Genomic DNA, 22,782 nt, shown 5'->3' with positions numbered 1-22,782 from the left:
TCTCATATTCAACAGCAAGATGCCAACATACCCAATGAGTCTGCTAATCATCATGACTGCTCCCTTGGCCAGTTTATAGCTATACAGGATCTCCTGTGACCCCTCAAAACTAGTGAGTGTATTGGGAGCCTAAAGAGAAGCAGTGACACTGGCGCAGAGTGAGCCTTGCTGATAAAGGAAAGTCTATAGACACTGTATAGTGAGGGTGGGGTGGGGCAACATGTAGGCCAAAAATCTGGCAGGCCGTAACTGACAGCAGCCCTAGCCAGCAAAGCTAATGGTAAGGGCTGCTGGGAGTTGTTTGCCCTCCAGAACTTTTTGCCCTACAACTCCAAGCAGCCCTCACCATTGGCTTCACTGGCTGCTGGGATCTGTAGGCCAAAACATCTGGAGGGCCAGAAATTGACCATCCCTGCCCTCCAGGGATCTCCTTTGAGTTATATGTATGCAAGAGAATGGAGTGTGCCCTTAAAAAAATTTCTAAAGAAAGATGTGGAATATTTCTTTTAGCTGTGCCTTGTTAAATGTAGAACAATGACTCAATGAAAATGTTGCAGTACTAAAAATACTACACACATTGGCTTGGATCCTACATTTCGCTCCATGATTGGATGGAAAGTTGTGCTCCCAAAAAGACCCCTTTCATGACTGCAACTCTCCTTATGTGAACAGAGCAAAAATATTGGATACAAGCCGTTATCTCAATTTGGAGAATGACCAATCTAGCAGGAGTAGTTCCAGAAAATCTAGCCTAAAAACACCCCAAGACATTTGAAGATAGCTAGCTATGTATGTACAGACGAATTTCATGACTGATTAGCTGGGCTGTATCTTGAATAATTAAGGGCAGGTTTCTAATATCAGGCAGTGTTAGTTACCCACCCAGAACTAAGACAATATTTTTAAAAATCTGAAGAGTAAAGTTATTCAAACTTTATATAATAAAATGATGTAGAGCTCCCCTAAAACCTTTTTTTTTTTTTAATGGGGAAACGTACTGTGTATCAAAGTCCATCCCATTAACAAATGGTAGCTTACATTATATCAAAATAATTACAGGACGAAATAGGCAGCTAAAAAGAACACTACACCATAGCCTTTAGGACACTATATTTCAAACGACAATGAATTAAAAAAGTACAAACATTTTAATGAGCAACATGATAGGTCATAGCATGATTCTATACAATTCCCAACATTTGTTTCTGTGCATTTAATGAGCATCTCAAACCCGGAAAAGTAAAATAATGTTAAGTACACTTCCTCGGATGCGCTGCAAGTACTCTTTAACAATTCACAGTTTGCATGTAAATCACAAGCTAAATACTTCACTAAATTGAAAAACGGACCCAGAGATCCAAGGCAAAAAGACAGTAATGTATTACAGATATTTCAATTGTTTCTCATTTTAGCGTAAAATATGGGGGAGGGGTGACTGAAGAAAATCTAAAACAAATTACTAGTATTCCAAATAGACTCCATTAATTACATGATTGCTATTGCTTCAGTTTAATTATAAATTCTCTTTTTAAAGATGAAAGTCCCATTCTAAGTAAGAGAGATTTTTAATTGCAAACTGCAGGAAACTAGAGAGCAAATTCAGTTTGTCAATGGTTTCACAATGAAGTCCTGGATAAAGATTGTGAATGGCTCCCAGCTTCATTTGTAAGCTACTTTAAAGGCACATGGCTTATTAAGATCTGCTATAGAATGGTATGTTCAAGCAGAAAAAAATGTACATCGTTTTTTGAGGTTTATTTTCTGGCAGGTTAAAATATAACCTTATGCCCAAAGGCACATACACACACATACATACACACACACACACACACACACATACACCCGTTTATAAAAAGTTATGCAACAAGTTGGCAACATTTATTTATTCAAATAATATGGCCATATTAAATCAGAACAGTGCAGGATAAATTGTTTGTTTAGGTCTGGAAACATCCATAAATGAATTGGGGAATGAGCGGAGAAGAGAACAAATCCATATTAAAATTAAATACTTTTTGCATGCTTGTGTCATTTCTTCTTAACATTGTAAGTTTATGGGCAAGATTTGTTCATTTTTATCTCTGTAAGATGACTACTCATATGTTCTTTTTAACATCTAATAATGAGCATCCTGGAATAAAATATTATACTGAGGCTCTAAAGAAGAAAAAGGACAGATGTACATATATGCTGAGGAACTAGTCCAAGATGCAAATTAGTGTTTTTATTTGTATTCTTTTAGTTCTTGATGTAAATGCTTACTGACACACTTTCCTTGCTGTAAAGAGAAAAGCAACAGTTTCTTTGGTTCTCCCATTGCTGAAACTTGGCAATAGTCAGCAAAATAATAACATTCAATATCTAAATGCCTGTGTTTCAAATTACAACAGAAAGTGTCATTCATTTCACATGGTATGAACTGCACAAGTATACAAAGATATTTAAGAATAGTGCTCATAAAACAGATGCTGTATGGCAATGTTCACCCATTACACAGAAACTGATGAACATACAGACCCCGGCTATATGTATTGGGCACACAAAAAACAGGAGATCATGAGAATGCTCATCCCTTATAGCAGTCATGAATTGCTAAGCAGCCTCAGCTTGTTGCAGAAAAAGCACAGAACTTTACTTAAAAAGAGAGCAGGGATCTTTCACACTAATGGAATGGAAATTAGTGTGAGAGATATCTTCTAGGCATTCCTCCTTGAGCTAACTCCAGTTCCACTGATTTTAATGAGAATGAAGCTGGACCAATGGCGAACGTTCTGAATACTCCACTCTACTCATATGAAATCTTTCCACCAACATTCCCGTCCCATTATCACTCATTACTCTTCTAATAAAGATACTTCTTTATTCTTTTGATTCTAGAAGAAATTGTGGTTTGGGGTTTTTTTTTTAAGGTCTACAAAACAGCAATACCATCCCTTAATAGATTGATTAGACATAATGCTGACACTAACATTACTGGCAAATGGTAAGGACCATAATGAAAATGCAACATCCTTGATGGATTTCCATAATATAGATGCAATATGCATAAATAATATTATTTCAAGCATAGTTTGGGAATTGTAGCATTGCCCTGATAATAAATAGAATAAAAATTAAAAGATTATTCCTAGAAAGGTTAGTGGTAAAATCACATATACAGGAGGTATATGGGAGGTCTGTAGCTCAAAAGTAACCATTGACAGTCATTGCTAGCCAACACTTATAAATCGGTCCTTCATTATAAACCAAAGTCTTTGTCTAGAATCAATTGCTTATATGTTATCTCATAACGAAAATCTGAAGAGACCAAACACAAATACGCTCAGGCACATGCAGAAGCCTTGAATGCTGCCATATTCAAAAGCACTGATTTATAACTGATATTTACCTAATGTGGAAAACATGAACACCTTAATTTTAATTAGTTTGTTGAACACACATTTACTGGGGGAAACATTTTTCCCTGGCTTCTAAACAACCTACAGATCTGTTTTCTACAGCTGAAATGTGTGGCTTCAGTTCAGAAAATGTGATCAAACAAGGCTTGAACATTGGTTAGTTTCATGATGTAAACTTTTTAAGTAGCAGCCAACGGGATTTCTTTTTGCCAAATGATACATACAATCGTTTGACCTCTTTTATTTAGTCATCAGAAATACCATGATTTGAGGTCTTTAAAGTATCAAATAAGTATTTTCCAGTGTTACAAATTTTTGATCCAGCATTTTATTCTGCTGTTCCATCAGTAGTCTCGAACAGGAGCTAGTTCTGGTACAAGGTTTACAGTTATATTTGTATACAATCTGCTGACCAGAATAGTTGGAGTATATAATAGATTATTCAACCCATCAATGTATTGTCGCTCCCGGGAATATCTTAACAGTTTGTATCTGTGGGGAAAAAGTATAGAGCACTGAGAAAAGTCATGTTCAATTCGTTACAATACCAGATATTTGATTTCAACTTCAAAAAACACATCATGGGTTATTCTGCAACAACTGTGAACATATTTAACAAAAACCTTTAAAGTTACACAAAAATATATTTACAGCTTATATTATATCCCAGCACAAAGAGATAACACTGCAATCCTAAAATGTATCTACTCAGAAGTAAGTCCCATTGAGTTCAGTTAGTGTAAGGTAGTGGGTACAGAACAGCATCCTAAGGCTGGGAATATGCCAACACAAAATGAGTCAATACTACATAGTGCTTATTTTTATATCTTAACAATGTCTGTAGTATCAAATGTAACCCCAAATCTGCCAACGTACTATTAAGGAAGCTACAACTTCACACTCCAGCATAACTATGTCTTAACACACCACTATAGGTTTTTAAATAACATTTTATTAAGTTTTTCACTGAAATTACAAGCAATGCTTGAAATGTTATTATGTATCTAAAAAGTATTGGTGCGCACAGATGGCCTCTCACAATTCTCCACCCTACTTGTGGACAGAGAAACTGGGACCATTTCACTGAATTTCTCCAGGGGGAGGAGAAATTCTCCAACAGTTTCTCAGAGGCAAGACTTACCACTATAGCAGTGGCTGTTGCACAGCTTCTTTCTAATTACTTAAGCTTTACATTTTTAGGGGCTTCATACATTCAACAATGCAAATTAGTTTTTGGTTCTCTTAAATGGTTGCCTTTGATAATATCCTGCAACAGAATGACCAACAGCTACACTGGAAGCTAGAACATTTTACAGAGCATGTATCAATCTAGCTCCAAGACTCAAGCAGTAGTCTACAATATCACAGGCCTCAAAGACATGTAGTGCTTGAGAACAATAATGTACCAGAAGATTACTTACACCAACTGGTAAAAGGAGGTCTAGTCATGAGAGCACTGTAATATCAGAGCCACAAATCTACAAGATTTCTACAGGAGGCTTTTATTGCACGCTCGTGATTGGTCACTCACATAAGTTTGAGGGTCCTTTACATCACCTTGTCAACCTTCAGGGTGTCTCCCACACTTTCTGACCTTTATCCTGCTTTTTAAAAGTTCGGACATAAGCCGATAAGGAACATTAATCCAATATATCGGCTGTGTGCAACTGTGCAGTTCTGCTATAACCATAGTGCCATCTAGTGGCTGTAAAATGAAACATATGGAACTTGCTGAGAAAGGAATTCCCTGATTCGAAGCACATGTCTGCCCATGTAAAGGAGTCGAGCTTAATCCCACAAAGAATCCAGAAGCAGAAACCCTGGTAAGGATGTGGGATTTTAGCCTCGTATGGTGAAGCTCCAAGTCTTCCTTTCCATAAAAAGGAAAAGTTTCACAGAGGGGAAGCAAAGAAGAGGGAAATGTTATACAGCTCATGCAGGTAGACCACTCATGTCACCATTTGTTTTGGATGTTTTGATGTTCAAGTGAAAACTCACTGGTTCAAATCCAGAACAAGGCCATGGTTGATCATGAATGGTAGTCAGTCAGTTCCAACTTAAAGCAAAAATAACTACTCAGACAAGTGTTCTACTTGCATGAACAGCATAATGATGAGAGACTATCATGCCTTCTCTTTAGTGAAAAGAAAAATACAACACTTTGCAATCATTATGCAAATGTGCGGTTCTAAGGTTAAAATGCTCTTGCAAGTATACCACTTGCATGGTTTTTAAAAAAAAAAATACGCTGGATGGTGCCATTATCAGAACCAATCAATTCAAACCCTTGCTCAACAATGGCATTATTCTAATAATTAGGGCTGTGAAGGGACCCCCTGATCCAGCTCGGAAGCTGCAAAACGGGTTTGCCTCCCCCCCGACCTACCTTGGCCCCAAACCCGAAGCGGGGTTCAGATGGCAAACCCCGCTTCGGGTCCTCCCCGATGCTGCAGCCGTCACCTTCTCCATTGTGCTGCCACCACCTACTGCTGCTGTCTTCATTGCCGCCACCATCTCCTGAGGCATGGATGCACAGCAACTCGTCTTCTTCCAGGGTGTTGCCATTTTTAAAATGGCGACTCCCTGCAAAAAGAGTCGCCGTGCATCCAAGCCTCAGGAGTTGGTGGCAGAAGCGTGCCACAGTGAAGGCGGCGGCGGCAGAGCAGTGGCAGAGAAGGTGGCAGTGGAGAAGGCAGAGAAGGTGGCGGTGGCAAGGAGAAGGCAGCGGCGGCAGAAAAGGCAGCTCAGGTAAGGACCTGGAGGTGCCGGGGGGGTGGCTGGGCCAGGGGAGCTGGGCCCGGGGCCGAAGCTCCAAAGCATACCGAGTGCTTCAGTGAGCCCCCGACCCACTCCGGGTCGCTTCGTGCCCCCTCCATTTCGCCTCAGAAGGGGCACAAATTGACCCAAAGCAGCCCGCTTTGACTTGGGGTTCAGGCCTCGGGCTGAAGCAGTGCAAAGCCCTACCAATAATCTGCATATGCAATTCAAGACAGAGACTGCGTTTGGATGATGTGCTGTGGCTCATCGTGGGTTATTTAACCTACAGCAAGCTGCAGCACCTGCGAGTGCCAGGGGGCATTTGCAACCCCCACTCAGGGGTTGTGTTCTGCAAACCCAGCGAGTGTGAGTTAAACAACCCTCACATAACCCTAGGACAGCCAATGGCTTAGGTGAGGGTTATTTAACTCTCACCTAATCCACACTCACCAGATTCGTGTAATGCTATAACCGCTGAGTAGGGGTTGCATATGCAACCTGGCACCCACAGCCTCACCACAGGTTAAAAAATCCATGGTAGGCTGTCGTATTGTGCAAACAACCCCAGAGAGAGTTCTTCATCCAAAAACTGGGAATAATGGCATCGCCCAGACGGGAAAAATTACGAAATATTTTGAATGTGAAAAACTTACATATGAACAGATGCCTTATTGCTGGAGGCGCAATATATTGAAAATGAAAGCTTCTGTTAGTATTTTGATACTTAATCATTTTTCTTACCGTCCTAAGAACTGAACTTCTCCTCTGTGGTGATGAGGAATGGACTTATACTTCCCCAGCTCTCCTTCTGGTCTTGTTACATTATAACCTACATAGTGAACCCTATAATTCAAATAGTTAACATGTGTAAGAAGAAAACTTAAATGTAAAATTTAAGTCACATATAAACCCTATGGTTGCAGTCCTATAAAGCTACATGCACAAATGAGAAAAACCATGCACATGCAAGGTATCTTTGAAGTTTCCACCACAGCCACTTGCATGGTTAAACAGTCAAGATGACTTCAAATGGAATACACCTCATTTCTTCAGCTATGCAGTATTTGCAAGTTCCCCCCCTGCACGGACACACAACTTTGTAGGATTGCAACTTTGTAGGACTGGGGTTTTACCTCTATATAAGATGTATATAGTTATGTGTCAATTTTCTTTTTAAAAAACACTGGAGGGAGGAGGATAAATGTTGGTTTACTTGTCCATCTGATGACAACAACATTCATTCTCAGACTACACTAAAATTCACATAAATATTTGTATGACATATTGAAGCAAAGCAAAACAAGAACTCTGGCAAGATTCTAAAAAGCTTCTCATTAACACATCAGTAAAATCTGGAAAAACAATACCCAGTCATCAAGAACACTAAGAAGAATAAAGGAATTTCCCAGCATGATGGCACTGGTTACATTAGGTAAGGGGTGGGCAACTTTGGAGGCCTTTGGGCCATTATTGCCCCCAGACCCTCCCCCCATGGGCCACAGTCTGTGGAGCACCCCAAAATAATAAAAGAAACTTCTAGGAAAAAAGGGGTCCACAGCACTATGGAGCACCAAAAAGAGTCAAATTTAGCTTCCTTTCAAGCTAACTGTGGCCATTTGGGTGCTCTGTAGTGCTACAGATCCCATTTTTTCCTAACATTTTAAAAACATTTTCTTTCAGGGTTACCTGCGAATTTGGGGGAGCAGCAGGGGTGCACTGGCTGGGGGCTGCATGTGGCTGGCAGACTGTACATTGCCCACCCCTGCATAAGGTGAATCCAGAAGCACTTTTTGAAACATGAGGAGGAAAGGATTTATTTACATGTTCACAGATTATTTATATGCTACTGTAAGTAAAGGAAATTCCATTAATCATATTTTGAGATTATTTCACATTTTAAATTTGTCTTTCTTCAAAGTTATGCTTCTTCAAAATTCTCTAAAAAAGGGAATGGTGACTATCACTAAATCCACCATTTGCACTTCCTACCATAATATTTTTTATGTAGAGTGTTCAGAGATGCAGATGCTGTTAAAGAAAGAGGAATCAACACCAGGCAGTTGTCTTTAAAGACTGCTGGATTCTAATACATGATTTGTGTCCAATAGGAACCTGCATACCTAAGTAAACCTTCACTTCAGTGGCAGCAATAGAGAACTTGCATGTCACTTCCACTTGGGAATCCATTCTATATCCTTTGAACACTCACCTATTCCAAAGGTCATCGTCTTCTCCACCCCATCCCCAGAAAGCATTTGGAAATCCATTGATTTTTTTGAATTGTTCTACTGTTAGTCCACTAACACCACCAAAGAATTCATTGTATGGAAGACTGAAAATGACAACAGGCAAGTTTCCTTCTGTTTAGTACATTCAGGTTAGTATAACTCTCTCTTCCCACACGAGTTTCCACATCTTACATACAACTAACTTAGCTGAATACATCATTTAAGATCATTGGCTCCAAATTTTTGTTAACAAGCTGTACAATACATAGATGCCTACAAGCCAAATATACTTCTGCAAGATGAAATGCAGCTGTTGTTAAAAACACATCATCTCACAGAAATATCGTTGAGGAAAAGGGCTTACTATACACTTGGATGGCTGGATTTAAAAGGCTTACAACTGTAGAAATAAAGCTTTGGAAACATGGGCTAGGATCCAAAGAATGGCACAACTAGTTCCATGTGCCCAAGAGGGTCATTAAGTTGCATTTCCTAAACAGAAGCCCATATGTCACATAAAAAAACCTATTTTTGAAACTAAAGAGACTTTCAAAAGAAGTTTGAGATATGGCATGGGAATCTACTGTTCATGTTTTTCTTTACTTTTGTGTAAATCTGGACCATGACCCTCAGGGAGAGGGTAGTTTAAGCTTCCCCCCACCCATTTTCCCCTGAAATCCCCTCCCCCGCATGTTTTTTTTTTTAAGGTTTCCATTGATTCCAATGGAGACTGCTTTCCTTGTTTTAAACCCCACCCCACCCCCATGGTAGGGGAATTTGGGGGGAAGATGGGTGAGTGGGGAAAGCTTAAACTCTCCTCTCCCAAAGTGCCATGGTCCAGATCGGGACCATACATATTTACACAAAAATAAAGAAAAATAGCGGCGTCAGCTTGACTGATGTGATTAGTAGAATGTGTAGTTTGCCCCTCTATCTATTAAGTATGTGTTACTATAAGGCTTTTCTGTTTGCCAAAGAAAGCTCAGCATAGAATTTCACCCTATTTGCACAGCTACGTAGCCAGCTATCCCAATTCAACAATATCAGTAAGGGTAACAAGGAAACTGCTTAGAAAGCCAATTTTTACAGAAATTGAACTCTTAGAAAAGGCCTGTAATGAAACTGTACATCTATCATCACTTAAAGTATTTTAAAGCCTTTGAATTTACAACCTAGTATTCAGCTTTGATGATATAAAACAAGAGATGTACCCCAATTCAGTGGATTACCCATACAAAGCAATTCCATTGCTCTATCTGTACTTACAGTTATCTAGTCTTATGCCAAGAATTAAAAGCCATAGAGACATGGAACATGTATGCCTTTAAATCAGCAGTTTCAAATATCTGGTAGTACCAATGGAGGACTGATTTAAATGTTTATTTTCCAATATTATATACTTCCTAATTGCAATGTTTTGTCTATATTTTTGCAATTAGAGATTCAGAAATAACTTTCTACACATTATAAATGAACTGAATTTGTTACTTACATGTACATATATTTGTCCAGCTTTGTGGCAAAGTGACGAGGCATCTCACCACATCCATAATAATTTCGATCATTCTCAGGTAAGTGATCCACATCATGAAAGATTACACAGTCCCAATCACCATCCTTCATGGCTTCTTTGAAGCCAATGTTAAACAGCATTGCTCGGTTAAAAGGCTGTGTTCCAATCTTAATAGAAGGGAAAACAGGAGAATAAACTGTTAAATAAGTAGAACTAGAGTATATAGATTAGGTACACACTAGCATAAAGTTAAAATGTTTTCCTGACAGATAAATAGGGCTAGATCCAGATTTTTTCAGACAGCATAGACCCACTGAAATCAGTGGGACTTTACTCATGACTAACTTAAGTTTTATTGATTTCAAAAGGTCTACTCTATATGACTAAGTCTAGATTCAACTCATAGTTTTTTTTTACATTCCTGCTAACAGAACAGAAACAGAAATCTTATTAAAGACATTTGATACAATCCACAAGACCAGACATGCAAAACCACAGTTAAAATGATATAAGCCATAACTATCTTTTGAAGCAAAGGAATTAATTTTTGTTACACCCAATTAAGGATTCAGTATAAAGAAGGAACCTTCCTAGAAACCATAATTTACAGAGATATTGAACTTCAATTATACCCATTCAAATATATATGCTACTACATCTGAATGTATGCTGAAACAAATATAAAGCAGCTCACCTGTTCAGCAACATAAAAAGCAAATTCCAGTCTCTGCTTTTGTAACATTGGTATCAGGTGTCGGAAAAATATTGGAAGATGTTCATGGCGATTGCGAAAAGGGATGAGTATTGCAACCTTTAAAAACAGAAACCCGTCCAAAGGCTATTATGTCAGCAATACTGAATTACAGAACATCCGCTCAAAACGTAAAGTAACGGTTGGTTACTATTTTCTTTTACTATGTTACATTGTGCAAAAATGTAATGTATTATGTTGATTTATAGTGTTTTATTTTTGTATACATACTATATCTGAAGTTTCAGGTAGTTTTAAAAAAGAATCTCTCTCATTAGCCATTTTTATATCTAAATAAGCAATGTAAGGAGTAAGGAGTAGGGATGGCGGAGAATTTCTCCACGAATCTCCGGGAGGCCGAATGCCAACGCATTCGCCCCCCCGAAATTGGTGGGGAAATTCTCCGCCGGCCCCCCGGCCCCCCCCCCTTGGGATGGGACTTACTGTGGCCGAATGTCCCTCTCGGCGGCAGGTCCCGGCGGCGTTTCGGCGGCGTTTTGGCAGGGGTGGGGGCCGGTCTCCCGACCGGCTGCCACCGCCGCCATTGCAAACAAACAAACACACACCCGTGATAGGCTACATAACGATTTACGTAGCCTATCACGGCTAGATTTCCAAAGTCAGCCGTGATAGGCTACGTAAATCGTCACGTAGCCTATCACGGGTGACTTTGAAGAAAAAAAAAAGCGCGTACGCAAATGGGGGCAGCCCATGGGCGCCACCATTTGCTTTCCTTATTTTGGCACGTCTAGTCTACGTAAAGATTTACGTAGACTACGGCGAAAATAAGGGCAACACAAATAGCGTTCCCTTATTTTCGCCGTAGTCTACGTAAATCTTTACATAGACTAGACGTGCCAAAATAAGGAATGCAAATGGCGGCGCCCCATGGGCGCCGCCATTTGCATACGCATTTTTTTTTCGAAGTCACCCGTGATAGGCTACGTGATGATTTACGTAGCCTATCATGGCTGACTTTGGAAATCTAGCCATGATAGGCTATGTAAATCGTTACGTAGCCTATCATGGGTGTGTGTGTTGTTTTTTTTTACTTTCCTTTTTTTTTCGCGGCTGGGGAGACAGGGCGCTCCTCCCCGGCCTGAATTTCAGCGGCGAGGGATGGGGCGCCTCCCCCCCGGCCTGAATTTTGGCCGGGCGGGGCGCCTCCCCTCCTCACCTGAACTTCGGGGGGAGAACCGAAGCGCCTCCCCCCCCCACCGCGAAGCAAGCTGCGGGACCAGGTAAGTCCCTTTCGTCCATCCCTAGTAAGGAGTTTTAAAAATAAAACACTTATTTTTTAACATTAAGACACCTCCAATTTACGTCTGGAGACAATTTTAGGTTATTACCTTTAAAAACCAAATAGACCGTGACCAGCATACCTTAGGGAACATCTACTTCTGAACATACGATCTTCCTGCACTTTGAGATCAAGTGACACCCTATTCCATTAAAAACCAGCAGATTAAATCAATGATACAGAATAAGGCTTTTTCAGTAGTGGCATCTTAGCCACTGTGGAATTCCCTACGCAAAGAAATCTGTCAGAACCCATCCATTTTTGTTCTAGTAACCAGTTGAAAATGTAGCTATTTAGTAGTGTTTTTCAAAGGGCCAAACTGGGGGCTGTCTTCATGGGGGATTTCCTATGGATTGGGAGTGTTTTGAGGTCATTTGTGGTGCATGATGTTGTGGCCAGTGTGCTGCCAACCAGCAGCTTTTGTCTTGAAAAGCCGCATTATCTGAAAGTCCTTTTACTCCATTTTTTTTCAATTAAAGTGGCTCCCATGCAGTTCTGCTGCAATGTGGCGAGTTCTTCCACATTAACTCCTCGGCGTGCCTTTGTGATATGGCTGTAACCTGGCACTAATATGGTCAAGGGATGGGGCTTCCCCTTTGCCCCTCATTCACTCATTTTCCCCATTGGCACTACTCCCCCAGGGAGAGTAATTAGCGCAACTACAGTAACTAGCCTGCCTTTATGACTCATAAAAGCGCTGTTGCACTCTGTTGAGCCTTCAGAATTGCGCAATACTTTTCACCAGTGGGAGTAACTAGCCTCCCCTTTCCCATTGAGAGCCATCATTATGAGCTTCTCTGGTGTTTGCCTGATCTTGGGTTGATTCACTTCTCTGATGTTGTGTTAATTCGCCTCTCCGATGTTTCATTACTTCGCTTCTCTGGGCACTTGTCTGATCCTTGCATTACTTAGCTGCTTCTCTGATGTTTGTATTACTCCGCTTCTTTGATGTTTGCTTTACTTCAGAGCTTGTCTGATCCTTGCGGATTGTTTCCCTTCCGTGATGCTTGCAGTAAAAACAGCTTGGAAGCTACAACTGTGTGACAGTTTGCTGGAATGGAGCAAAATTGGGGTGGTAGGGTGCTCTAGAAGGAACATACAGATGCTGCACTGGATAATCTGGGATTTTGGCTTCTTCTTGGAAAAGTGAGGGAACAGTGAGCTTATAGTCTTTCCTTTGGCATTAAACAAAAGCATATTAGGGCTTTATTGCAGTAGAGATTTGCCACAGTATCAGGATCAGGGGAGCAGAGAAGCCTTTCATTGCGAGCAGGGAGAAAGTGCCCAGAGAAGGAGAAAGGAGTGTGTGGAAACTATAACGCTGTCACGGTTTGCTGGAATAGGGTGAAATGGGGGGGCTGCTCTCAGGGGGAGCCTTCAGATGCTGCACTGAAGAAGCAGGGATTTTGGCTTCATCATGCAAAAGTGCACACATTGAAGAAACCGGGGTGGGGGTGGGAGTTCTAACTCTGTGACTGTTTGCTCGAATGGAATTGTGAATTAGTTACTCTCCATGCATAATAATGTAGTAGCAGGGGGGAGCCTAGACAGGGGTGAGAAACAAGCCTCTCTCATTGGTTGAGCAGCCCCTGCCAGTTTGATGACATTCAGTTCTACTCCCCCCTCCAAAATGGAAGTATGTTCCTTTCAAGCACTGTGTGACCCGTGAAAACTGGATTTTTAAAGGCAGAGTACACTTGGCTTTTCTTGCTTGATGTGTCCCTGACGGCCCAAAGCCAATTCCATGGAAATACGGATAATACTACAATGCACTTCTCATTCTGTTGTCTTGAAGATCCCCCCTACATGTGATAAAGGCATCCATTTGTTGTTCACCAGGTGCCCCATTCACAAATGAAGTAGGGGGTAGGAGGATTCAATTTTATATCAAAAGAAATACATCAGCAAAGGAAGTGGAACTTTACCTCAATCCCAGGTACTTTTCTCTAGCTCAGCTCCAATAACAGAAGTGAATCAAGCTGGGCAATGTGTGTTTGAAGCAGCAGAGCATGGGGAAGTAAGGTGAGAGAAGGTTCAGTTCTTTTTATTTATTTATTTTTATTTAAAAGGTTCAGTTCTTTTATACTTCTCCCTCTCTCAAAATACTAGAACCTGGGGTCCTATGAAGCTAATTGGTGGGAGATTCAGGACAGATAAAAGGAAGGACTTCTTCACACAGCACATACTTAAACTATGGAATGTGCTACCACAGGATGTAGTGATGGCCACCGATTTGGATGGCTTTAAAAAGGGGGTGGACAAATTCCTGGAGGAAAAAGCTATCAATGGCTACTAGTCCTGATGGCTATGTGCTACCTCCAGTACCAGAGGCAGTGAGCCTATGTACACCAGTTGCTGGGGAACATGGGTGGGAGGGTGCTGTTGCGCTCATGCCCTGCTTGTGGGTTCCTAGTTGACAGCTGGTTGGCCACTGTGTGAACAGAATGCTGGACTAGATGGACCCTTGGTCTGATCCAGCATGGCTCTTCTTTTGTTCTTATGTTATGTTCTTTTCACTCATATGCCCCTTTCATGTAAGAATTAGTCTCCCACCCCTAACCCTGTTTTACATATGATCAGACATGTAAATAAACAAATGTGACTGCCCCTGTCATTCCATACCATAAATTATGGTATCCTTCTGGGACGCTTGGTTGATAGGGAACTTGGATGTACTGTGTTGCAGTGGCTCCAGTCCTATTTGGTATTTCCAGAAGGTGGTGCTGGAGGACTATTGCACATCCCCTAGCCATTGGCCTATGGGGTTCCTCAGGTCTCTATTCTGTTCCTCATGCTGTTTAACATACACATGAAGCTGCTGGGAAAGGTCTTCCAGAGTTTTGGGGTTGGGTCTCATCACTATGCTGATGAATAGCCAGCTCTATCTCTCCTTTTCAACTGATGCCAAGGAGGCTGTGGAAGTCCTGAACTGGTGTTTAGGTACAGTGATGGTGTCTCACTTAGGCTGGGTCAGACTCACCATTAAGGTAATTGAGGGGCAAATCCAAAGGCAGTTCAATAAACAGGCAAAGGTCAATAAACAGGCAAAAGTCAAAGGCATCGCTTTACCAGGTAAGTAGGTGGTTTCCACAAGAACTCTGAGACATAGCCAAGGTCAAAACATGAAAAAGCAGTCAAATAGAAACATAATCCAAAAATCAGAGTCAAACAGGAGTCCAGAGGTCAGTAGCACAGAGGTTCAATCACAAGGTAGGGTCATGAAAACAGGAGAACAAGGCACTGGAAACTGAGGTAAGGTGTAGTTTCCAACAGCTTTCATGTTTCAACTGAGAACTGATAGAGCCAGAGCTTTCAAAGCCCCACCCAGAGCTCAGCTGAATTTTATCAGAGGTTTGTGTAAAAAGTCCTCCTCATGAGGAGGGCCCTACTCTTGAGGACACCGGTTGCTGTGGCTCTTGAGGCATGCGCTTTGCCTCCGAGCAACAGCTTGTTTCTCTACCTTCTGGCGCCAGCACATTCTAGAGTTGGGTGGATACTCATCCTCATATTCTTTGGGGGATGTATGGTCCTCAGGGCCATTGTCCAGGGATTCCTCAGTGTCCACCAGTACTGGAGGATCTGGTGTAGCTTCCCTGGAGGTACTAGGAGTGTCAGCATCAGGATGATGCCCTAGATTGTTGGACTCCACGGTCTCAGAATCACCATCCATTGAGTCATCCTGGCCTGGGTTAGGCATGACACCCGGGAACCTGATAGATGGACTGCATGTGGGCAAAACAACTGAGGCTCAATCTACACAAAATGGAGGCCCTGCTGGGCAATAGACATGCCAACACAGGATTGGGAGTACAACCTGTTCTGGATGGGATAGCACTACCTCTAAAGGATCAGGTATGCAGCTTAGAGGTGTATGGTCAGGTGGTGGCAGTGACCAGGAGTGCCTTTCCCTAACTTCAGTTGGTGTGCCAGGTATGTCCCTTCTTGGGGAAGGTAGATCTAGCCACAGTGATCCCTGTCTTAATCAACTCATGTTTAGGTTATTGTAATGTGCTCTATGTGGGGCTGCCTTTGGAGAGTGTACGGAAACTTCACCTAGTGCAAAATGCAACAGCCGGATTTTGGTATACATGTTACAGACCACACAACAGCAGTCTTGAAACAGCTGCACTGGCTTTCAATTTGTTTCCAACCTCAATTCGAAGTGCTGGTTCTTACCTATAAAGCCCTAAATGGCTTGGGACCAGGATATCTGAAAGACCAACACCTCCCATATGAGCCTGCCCAAAATTTGTAGTCATCATCTGAGGCTCCGCTGCATGTCCCATCTTCTAGAGAGGTGAGATTGGTCAGTACTTGTACCAGGGCTTTTGGTGTAGCAGCATCCCAGTTGTGGAACACCCTCCTCAGGAAGGCTAAGTTAGCCTCCTCCTCAGTGTCCTTCAGATGGCTGGCGAAGACAATATTATTCTGAGCTTAATAGTTAATTCTGCTCTCTGTTTTTATCATTAATTCCCCATTTTAAAATATGTTTTAGGTTTTTGTTTTTTATGTATTTTAATCTTTGTATTTTTATTTTATACCACCTCAAGCACTCATTGAATGGCAGGGGAAATCCAAACATACTCTAATAAATAAATTTCCAATTTGATCCGAAGTCAGAATTTTATTGCTAGCTGATTAACTGAATAGTACCGCGATTGTTATTGAAATTTTTAAAAGGGTTTTGTTTTTTTTTTATCCTTTATCTGTTGTACGTATGACTTTGAAACTTTGTTTGGATGGAAAAGTAGAATACAAATGATTCACACACACATTTCAGTTATGTTCTATAACCTTCTGAAGATGTGTTCCAATATTACAAAGAAACCCAGTTTTACACTTTGAGAAAATCACCTATTAAATCAAATGGCACATAGATTTAAACTTCTAAGAAGGATGCTTACAATTTTTCGATATTAAGAAATTGTAAACAGGTCAGTAAAAACTAACTTCACCTCACCTTCCACCGTGGTTTGCAGTCTTTTGGCTTCCAATGACCACCTGGCTCAATGTCTAAATCTTTTGAAAACAGCTGCTGAATTTCATCCAAACTAATTTCACTCATATTGGCATCGATAATGCCTCCTAGGTAGTGAGAAGCATAAAATATAAATTTTGATTCTGATTTTTGCACATAGTTAAAACTAATGGATAAAAACTACATAGATACTGTTGTGTGTGGCAACGCATAGCTAGTCCCCTTAGGGCAGGAAGGGAGGTGGGGAAACAAATCCAGACATAGAGTTGGATGAGTTAAATACTTGGCCACAACTTTACTGGTTCAGCCTGGAATAGAGTTGGCGGGGGCATAGGGCATGGATCCGTTAATCGGATTACCAGCCTGCAGTCTGATCCCATCAACCTGGCCTGCCTGCCAGGTACCTCATGGGGGGGCAGGAGCCAGAGGCACACCCCACAGTGCAGACCACTGAAGTGAGCCCCTTTCTGCCTCCCTGGGTTGTGGCCCGGATTGCAGCCCCATGCTAAGCTGGGTCTTAATGCCACACACCCCATACGTTCCCTTAAGGGGGCCCCCTCTTGAAGGGGAAAATGGGGCACCCAATCCTGTTCCCCTTACCAATGGATCCAGCCCAATGCCTTCTATGCCTGCAAAGCTGTGACTTGGAATTGAAAGTTTTATAACCAACCTTACAGTTATACTTGTCAAGCCAAACAAATCCAAATATCACCAAGTTAATATTCTTGCAATGGGGAAGGTGAAAACTCTGCGCCATGGTGCCAATCTATGTACAGGTAAAATTCCTTCCCAGCCCTGTTAATCAGCGATTAACCATCATCCATGGCAAGAAGTTACCCTGGTGTGGGTGGGTGGGGAAGTCGGCAACAGCGCTGCTGAAGCCACGTGTGAGGCCCCACTCTTAACAGGCTCTAGCAGACTAGAGGGACAGAAGTTTTCACTCCAGTCGGCCTACAAAGTCCTCTTCCCACCGAGCCAATTTAGTCCTGACTGGCTCCCTGCCTCCCGCATGGGTGCACACTTGGCTGCCATGGCTCAGCTGCCCCCTCCCTGCCTCCCCACTGGGACCACGCACCACCACAACATTACTTCCCAGGTAAGCCAGGAACTGCATTTATATAGAGAAGCAATATTCTGCTGATAGCTGATGCAGCATTGTATCCAACCCTGACTCTCTGCTAGTGGAATGGAAACCACTGGAGGAACGTTTTTCTTCTCCCCACTGCATGTCCCCCAAATCTGCTCTGGAGGGTTGGGAGATCCTCTGGAGCAGACTTGGAAGGCACGTGGGGGGTGCAATGGGGAGGGGAGCAAGGAGAAGTCCACCTGCATGATGTTGGATTTAAACCGTTCTCTTCCAAGTGCTGCTTAATGCCTTATGGTTTAAGAGAAGACAATCTTCCACTTGGCAGATGGAGAACATCCATTCTACTTAGATTTATACACGTAGGACAGACATATATTAATAATACTATGATGAGTTTCTTTCAGACTACTAAATGTTATTGTTTATTAACTCCACATACTAATAGCTCCATGTAAAAAAAGATAAAACCTCCTCAAACTAAAATTAAAATGTTTAACAATCCAAAATATTCAGTGTGCTGTTCTGCCACTCTGACTTGTGGTAGATTGAGGGCTGATTCACACTTTACAGCATGCACGTTTTCCACATGCACGTTTTCCACATGCACATTGGTGTACATTGATAAGTACCACAAAATGAGAAGCTGAGATGCATCTTTGAAAATATGCACTAGATATGCAACAGAGAACTTCAGCCAACTGTTATTTTCCAGTACATGTCACTGTGCATTTACATACATGTATCTCCCCTCTGAACTTCACTTGAGTTTACCACTGCAAACACTGGCCTGGTTTGGACATAATTATAAACCAAAGTTTAACATTATGTTCACAAGTCTGCTCCCAGCTCCCCTTCCAGCTACAATGACATCAGAACCATTTCCTTCCATTTTCAACTAAACACCAAGGGCCAGTTTGCATGATCAAACAGCTCATCATGGCTTATTTAAGCCACAGTGGGCTGTGGCATGTGCAAGTGGCCATGTTGAATATTCAAGCCATAACTGCAGCTTGTTGTGCCATCCGAACCCCATGGACTATTTTAGGGTTCTGTGAGGGTTGTTTAGCACTCACACAACCCACCCTCACCGGATTCAGATCACACAACAAGCCGCGGTCATGGCTTGAATTTTCAGGATGGCACCTGTAGGCACACGGCTCATCGTGCCTTAAATAAGCCACGATGGGCCATGGTGATCATGCAGACTTGGTCAATTTGTTGTTCTCTCTAAACCATGAATAATGGTTAGTTTTAACTGAGGTTTATTCAAACAAGCCAGGGTCATAAACCACAGCTTGGAATTGGCTTCTTCAGACAAACCATAACTACAACTATACACAGTTTGACCGAGTTCAGAACACTAAACTGCAGTTAGTTGTAAACAGAAGGAAATGCTTCCAATCTCCTTCCTTGCAGCTAGAGGAGATGGGAGTACATGAACTTGAGGCTCACTCATGTAGTACTAAACCATAGTTTAATCTAACTCCAAACTGAGTCACAGCGTACATGCCACAAATAGGCATGCCATGTGCAGTGTGAATTGGCCCTAAGAGTTTATTAGTGTCTTGCCACAAACTCAACATTGAGATTAGTCTGGGGGGTGGGCTACCTACTAAGCAGTGCAAAATCTGCCTATTCTCAATAGATCTACCTTTTGGTTAATACTCATCTGTCTGCCAGCTCCATATCAAAAGGGTATGAAACAGTATTTTCTGTGGCTATGTCATGTCTGTAAAACTCTATCCCTAAAGGCATTTGTTAAATCCCCTAACATCTTCTGGAAATACTGCAAGACTGACCACTGAAAGAAATAGGTGAAACTTATAGATTTAAGATGTGGATACTGTAGCCTTGTTCAGATTTGAAGGTTATATCTTGATGTTGTGGATGTGACTTATTTTCAAATCTGAGTTTAAGTTTATCCAAACATTTCAAGACAGGACAGGACAAACATTTCAGTAAAGCAACCTGCCAGGTAACAAAGAAATGTGTAGTTTTACAGTACCTTCTCACTAAGTACAGAGTCAGAAACTAGGTCAATATTTTACTCTCTCCGCTGCACAAAACTGGCTCTTAGAGCCCGAGTGTCAGACCTGACATTCACTGGGTGACCTTGGGCTAGCAGTGGCCTCATTTGTACGTAACAATAAACTATAGTTCATCATCATGGGAATGAGTCACAGTAAACCTCAGGCTCTCACACTCCCCCCCCCCCACTCTGGTGTAGCCACAAGGAGGAATTTGGAAGATTTCACTATTATTTTAGACTAACCACAGTTAGGTATTATGTTTGAAATCACACAAACTGGGGTTAGCCATAACTATGGTTAGATGGAACAAACCATCTTCAACTCATAGTTTATGAAGCTGACTTGTATTAATTAACCACCATTAAAATTAACCACAGTTTAGGGTTGAGACACAATGCTAAATTGTGGGTAACTAAAATTGGAAGCAATTGCCAGCAAACTCCTCCTCATAGCCATGTTGGAGGAAGACAGGAAAGGGAAGGTTACAAATCAAAGGTTCATGTATGTAACAATAAGCCATTGTTTATCCAGTGATGTTTTGGAAAATTTCCAGTGCTTAAATTTTTCTGCAGAAAATTTTCCATTTCACAAGTTCATTAGTAGAAATGAATGTATGCCAATTGAAAATGTAGTATTAGGCAAGCCTGACCATTTCAGAGTTGTAGTTAATGTTTTTCAAGTGATTATCCCTAGCAAGTATGTGACAAGACTCATATATGTCATTGAAATAGATGTCACTAGTTCCATTTCACAGGGAGACAACAAAACTGAAGGTGCCCCAACAACCAGAGTGGAAGAGAGTTGAACTCTGTTGAAATAGATGAGTGGTTGTCAGCATATCATGCACAGTTCATTGAGTTGCTAACATTAACTAGTGTGTGAACAGTTTTCAGTACCTTCTGTTTTTTTCTTAAATTTAAACAATGTAAGGGAAGTACATGCTAGTATCATTACATTTTTACAAGTACTCCAATAAAACTTTCTACATAATATAACATTCAAATCACATGGAGAGAGCAATCCTATGCAGTTCAACAGTTGCCTCTGACCCTGGGGGCGACTGCCTATCCACTGCAGGGTGGGAGGAGTGGTGAGGAGCACATCTCCTCCGCGTTCCTGCCGCCCTGCTTTCATGGCTAGACAGCTGATTTCAGCTGTCTAGACGTGTGACCTCAGAGCGTGGGGAGGGGCAGCTGGACGACACATAGGAAACGTCATACTGGCATTTCTGACATCCCCACCCTGGCCCAACCCCAGGAACACCCTGTTTTCCCTGCTCCATGCTGCATTTCCGAGCACACAGCATGGAGCCAATCCGCGCTGCCTACGATGCAGCGTGGGAGGGGGTGGAGGTCAGTTCCGTCTAGCCACTGACTAGCAACTATAGGATTGTGCCCTAAGTGTGCTTTAATTTCCCCCCTCAAACATGTCAGGTCAAATACTTGTGGTGTACTTTCTTTAGCTTTGTTGTTTACTATTTCCAAGTAAAATAAACTTGCTGAATTAGATCTCTCTAGGCATCATAAATTTTTTTGATGCAAACTGAAAATTTTCTGATGTGAATGACCCTATGCAAATTAATGTAAGTTCACTCCCTCTCTGCTGTCCTTCCGCCAGCAGGCAAAGACTGCTTTATTCAAGAAGGCCTTTGGCCTGTAAGTGGGTCTGTTTGGTTGGATGCTGTTTTTCCCCCTTTAATTGTTATGCTTTTATGGTATTTTAAATCTAGTTATAACAGTTATATCAATATTCATTATGGAATTAATTTTAATAAGTGCAACATCATTTAAGTGCTTTATTGAAGAACACTGTTTTTAAACTATTTCTAATAGTCTAACAGGTTTTATGTTAAGGTGAAGGTAAACTTACTCATGTAGGGCAATTTTTCTGGACAAGTTTGGCAAGGAGAATAAGTGAAATTTTCTGGAAGATACATCACAGTTGGAGCAAGGTTATCACTTGTATTGTTGCCTTCAGGGTAATCTTAATAGAAAAAAAAACAAGAAAGTTTCTTCAGCTATTCAATAATGTTTGCTAGGCAGTATTCCCAAATAATTATAACATAACTGCAGAGGATTTTTATGTACATCAACTTCTGCATATTAATTACCTACTTCTGATCTTAAAATAATTTGTTAAGATAGTATTACTTTAAAACTGGAAGTTTTACATTCTTACCTGTGCCATTTAATGTAGCATTTTTGTTCGTGTACAACCTGATCATATGTCCTATTGTTTTTACATTTTCTTTCAACATTATACCTCGTGCTTGTACCATAAATAAATATGTGTTTGCTGTTGAGGAAAAAAAGTCAAAATTACCTTCCATTTGAAATGTAAAATTGAATGTTTTATTCATAATCAGAATGAACAATTTTAGAATGAACCACCACAGTTACATAAGTACCTTGCATAAGTAAGTATTCACACACACCCTTTGACATCTCCACATTTTGTTGTGTTACAACCTGGAATTAAAGTGGATTTAATTGGCATTTTTACCATTTGATTTACACAACATACTGAACACTTTGAAGGTGCAAAGTATTTTTATTGTGGCACAAAAGTTAATTAAACAAAAATAAACTGGCATTTGTTGGTTGCATAAGTATTCACCTCCCTGAGTCATATTTGGTAGAAGCACCTTTGGCAGCAATTACAGCTGTGAGTCTTTGGGGGTAAGTCTCTACCAGACTTGTGCATCTGGATCCTACAATTTTTGCCTGTTCTTCTTGGCAAA

General features: G+C 41.2%; 1 protein-coding gene across 1 annotated transcript in view; it reads right to left on the bottom strand.

Annotated features, from left to right (window-relative positions):
• Window positions 1-1,094: 1,094 nt before the first annotated feature.
• B4GALT6 (beta-1,4-galactosyltransferase 6) overlaps window positions 1,095-22,782 on the bottom strand; it is a 33,330-nt gene continuing 11,642 nt past the window's right edge. Inside the window, exons 2-9 of the mRNA XM_084848093.1 lie at window positions 22,221-22,337; window positions 21,912-22,025; window positions 16,908-17,032; window positions 10,591-10,707; window positions 9,876-10,063; window positions 8,365-8,487; window positions 6,897-6,998; window positions 1,095-3,890 (exon numbers count right to left, since the gene is read on the bottom strand). Of these exons, the coding sequence (XP_084704219.1) occupies window positions 3,743-3,890; window positions 6,897-6,998; window positions 8,365-8,487; window positions 9,876-10,063; window positions 10,591-10,707; window positions 16,908-17,032; window positions 21,912-22,025; window positions 22,221-22,337 (1,034 nt within the window). The 3' untranslated portion in view covers window positions 1,095-3,742. The remainder of the gene's footprint in view (window positions 3,891-6,896; window positions 6,999-8,364; window positions 8,488-9,875; window positions 10,064-10,590; window positions 10,708-16,907; window positions 17,033-21,911; window positions 22,026-22,220; window positions 22,338-22,782) is intronic.

The sequence above is a fragment of the Heloderma suspectum genome, chromosome 4 (assembly GCF_057233095.1).
Source record: "Heloderma suspectum isolate Gila_16-S chromosome 4, 16-S_ref, whole genome shotgun sequence".
NCBI lineage: Eukaryota > Metazoa > Chordata > Lepidosauria > Squamata > Helodermatidae > Heloderma > Heloderma suspectum.
The sequence above is the reverse complement of the archived record's forward strand: the minus strand, read 5'-3'. Positions and strand labels throughout refer to the sequence as shown.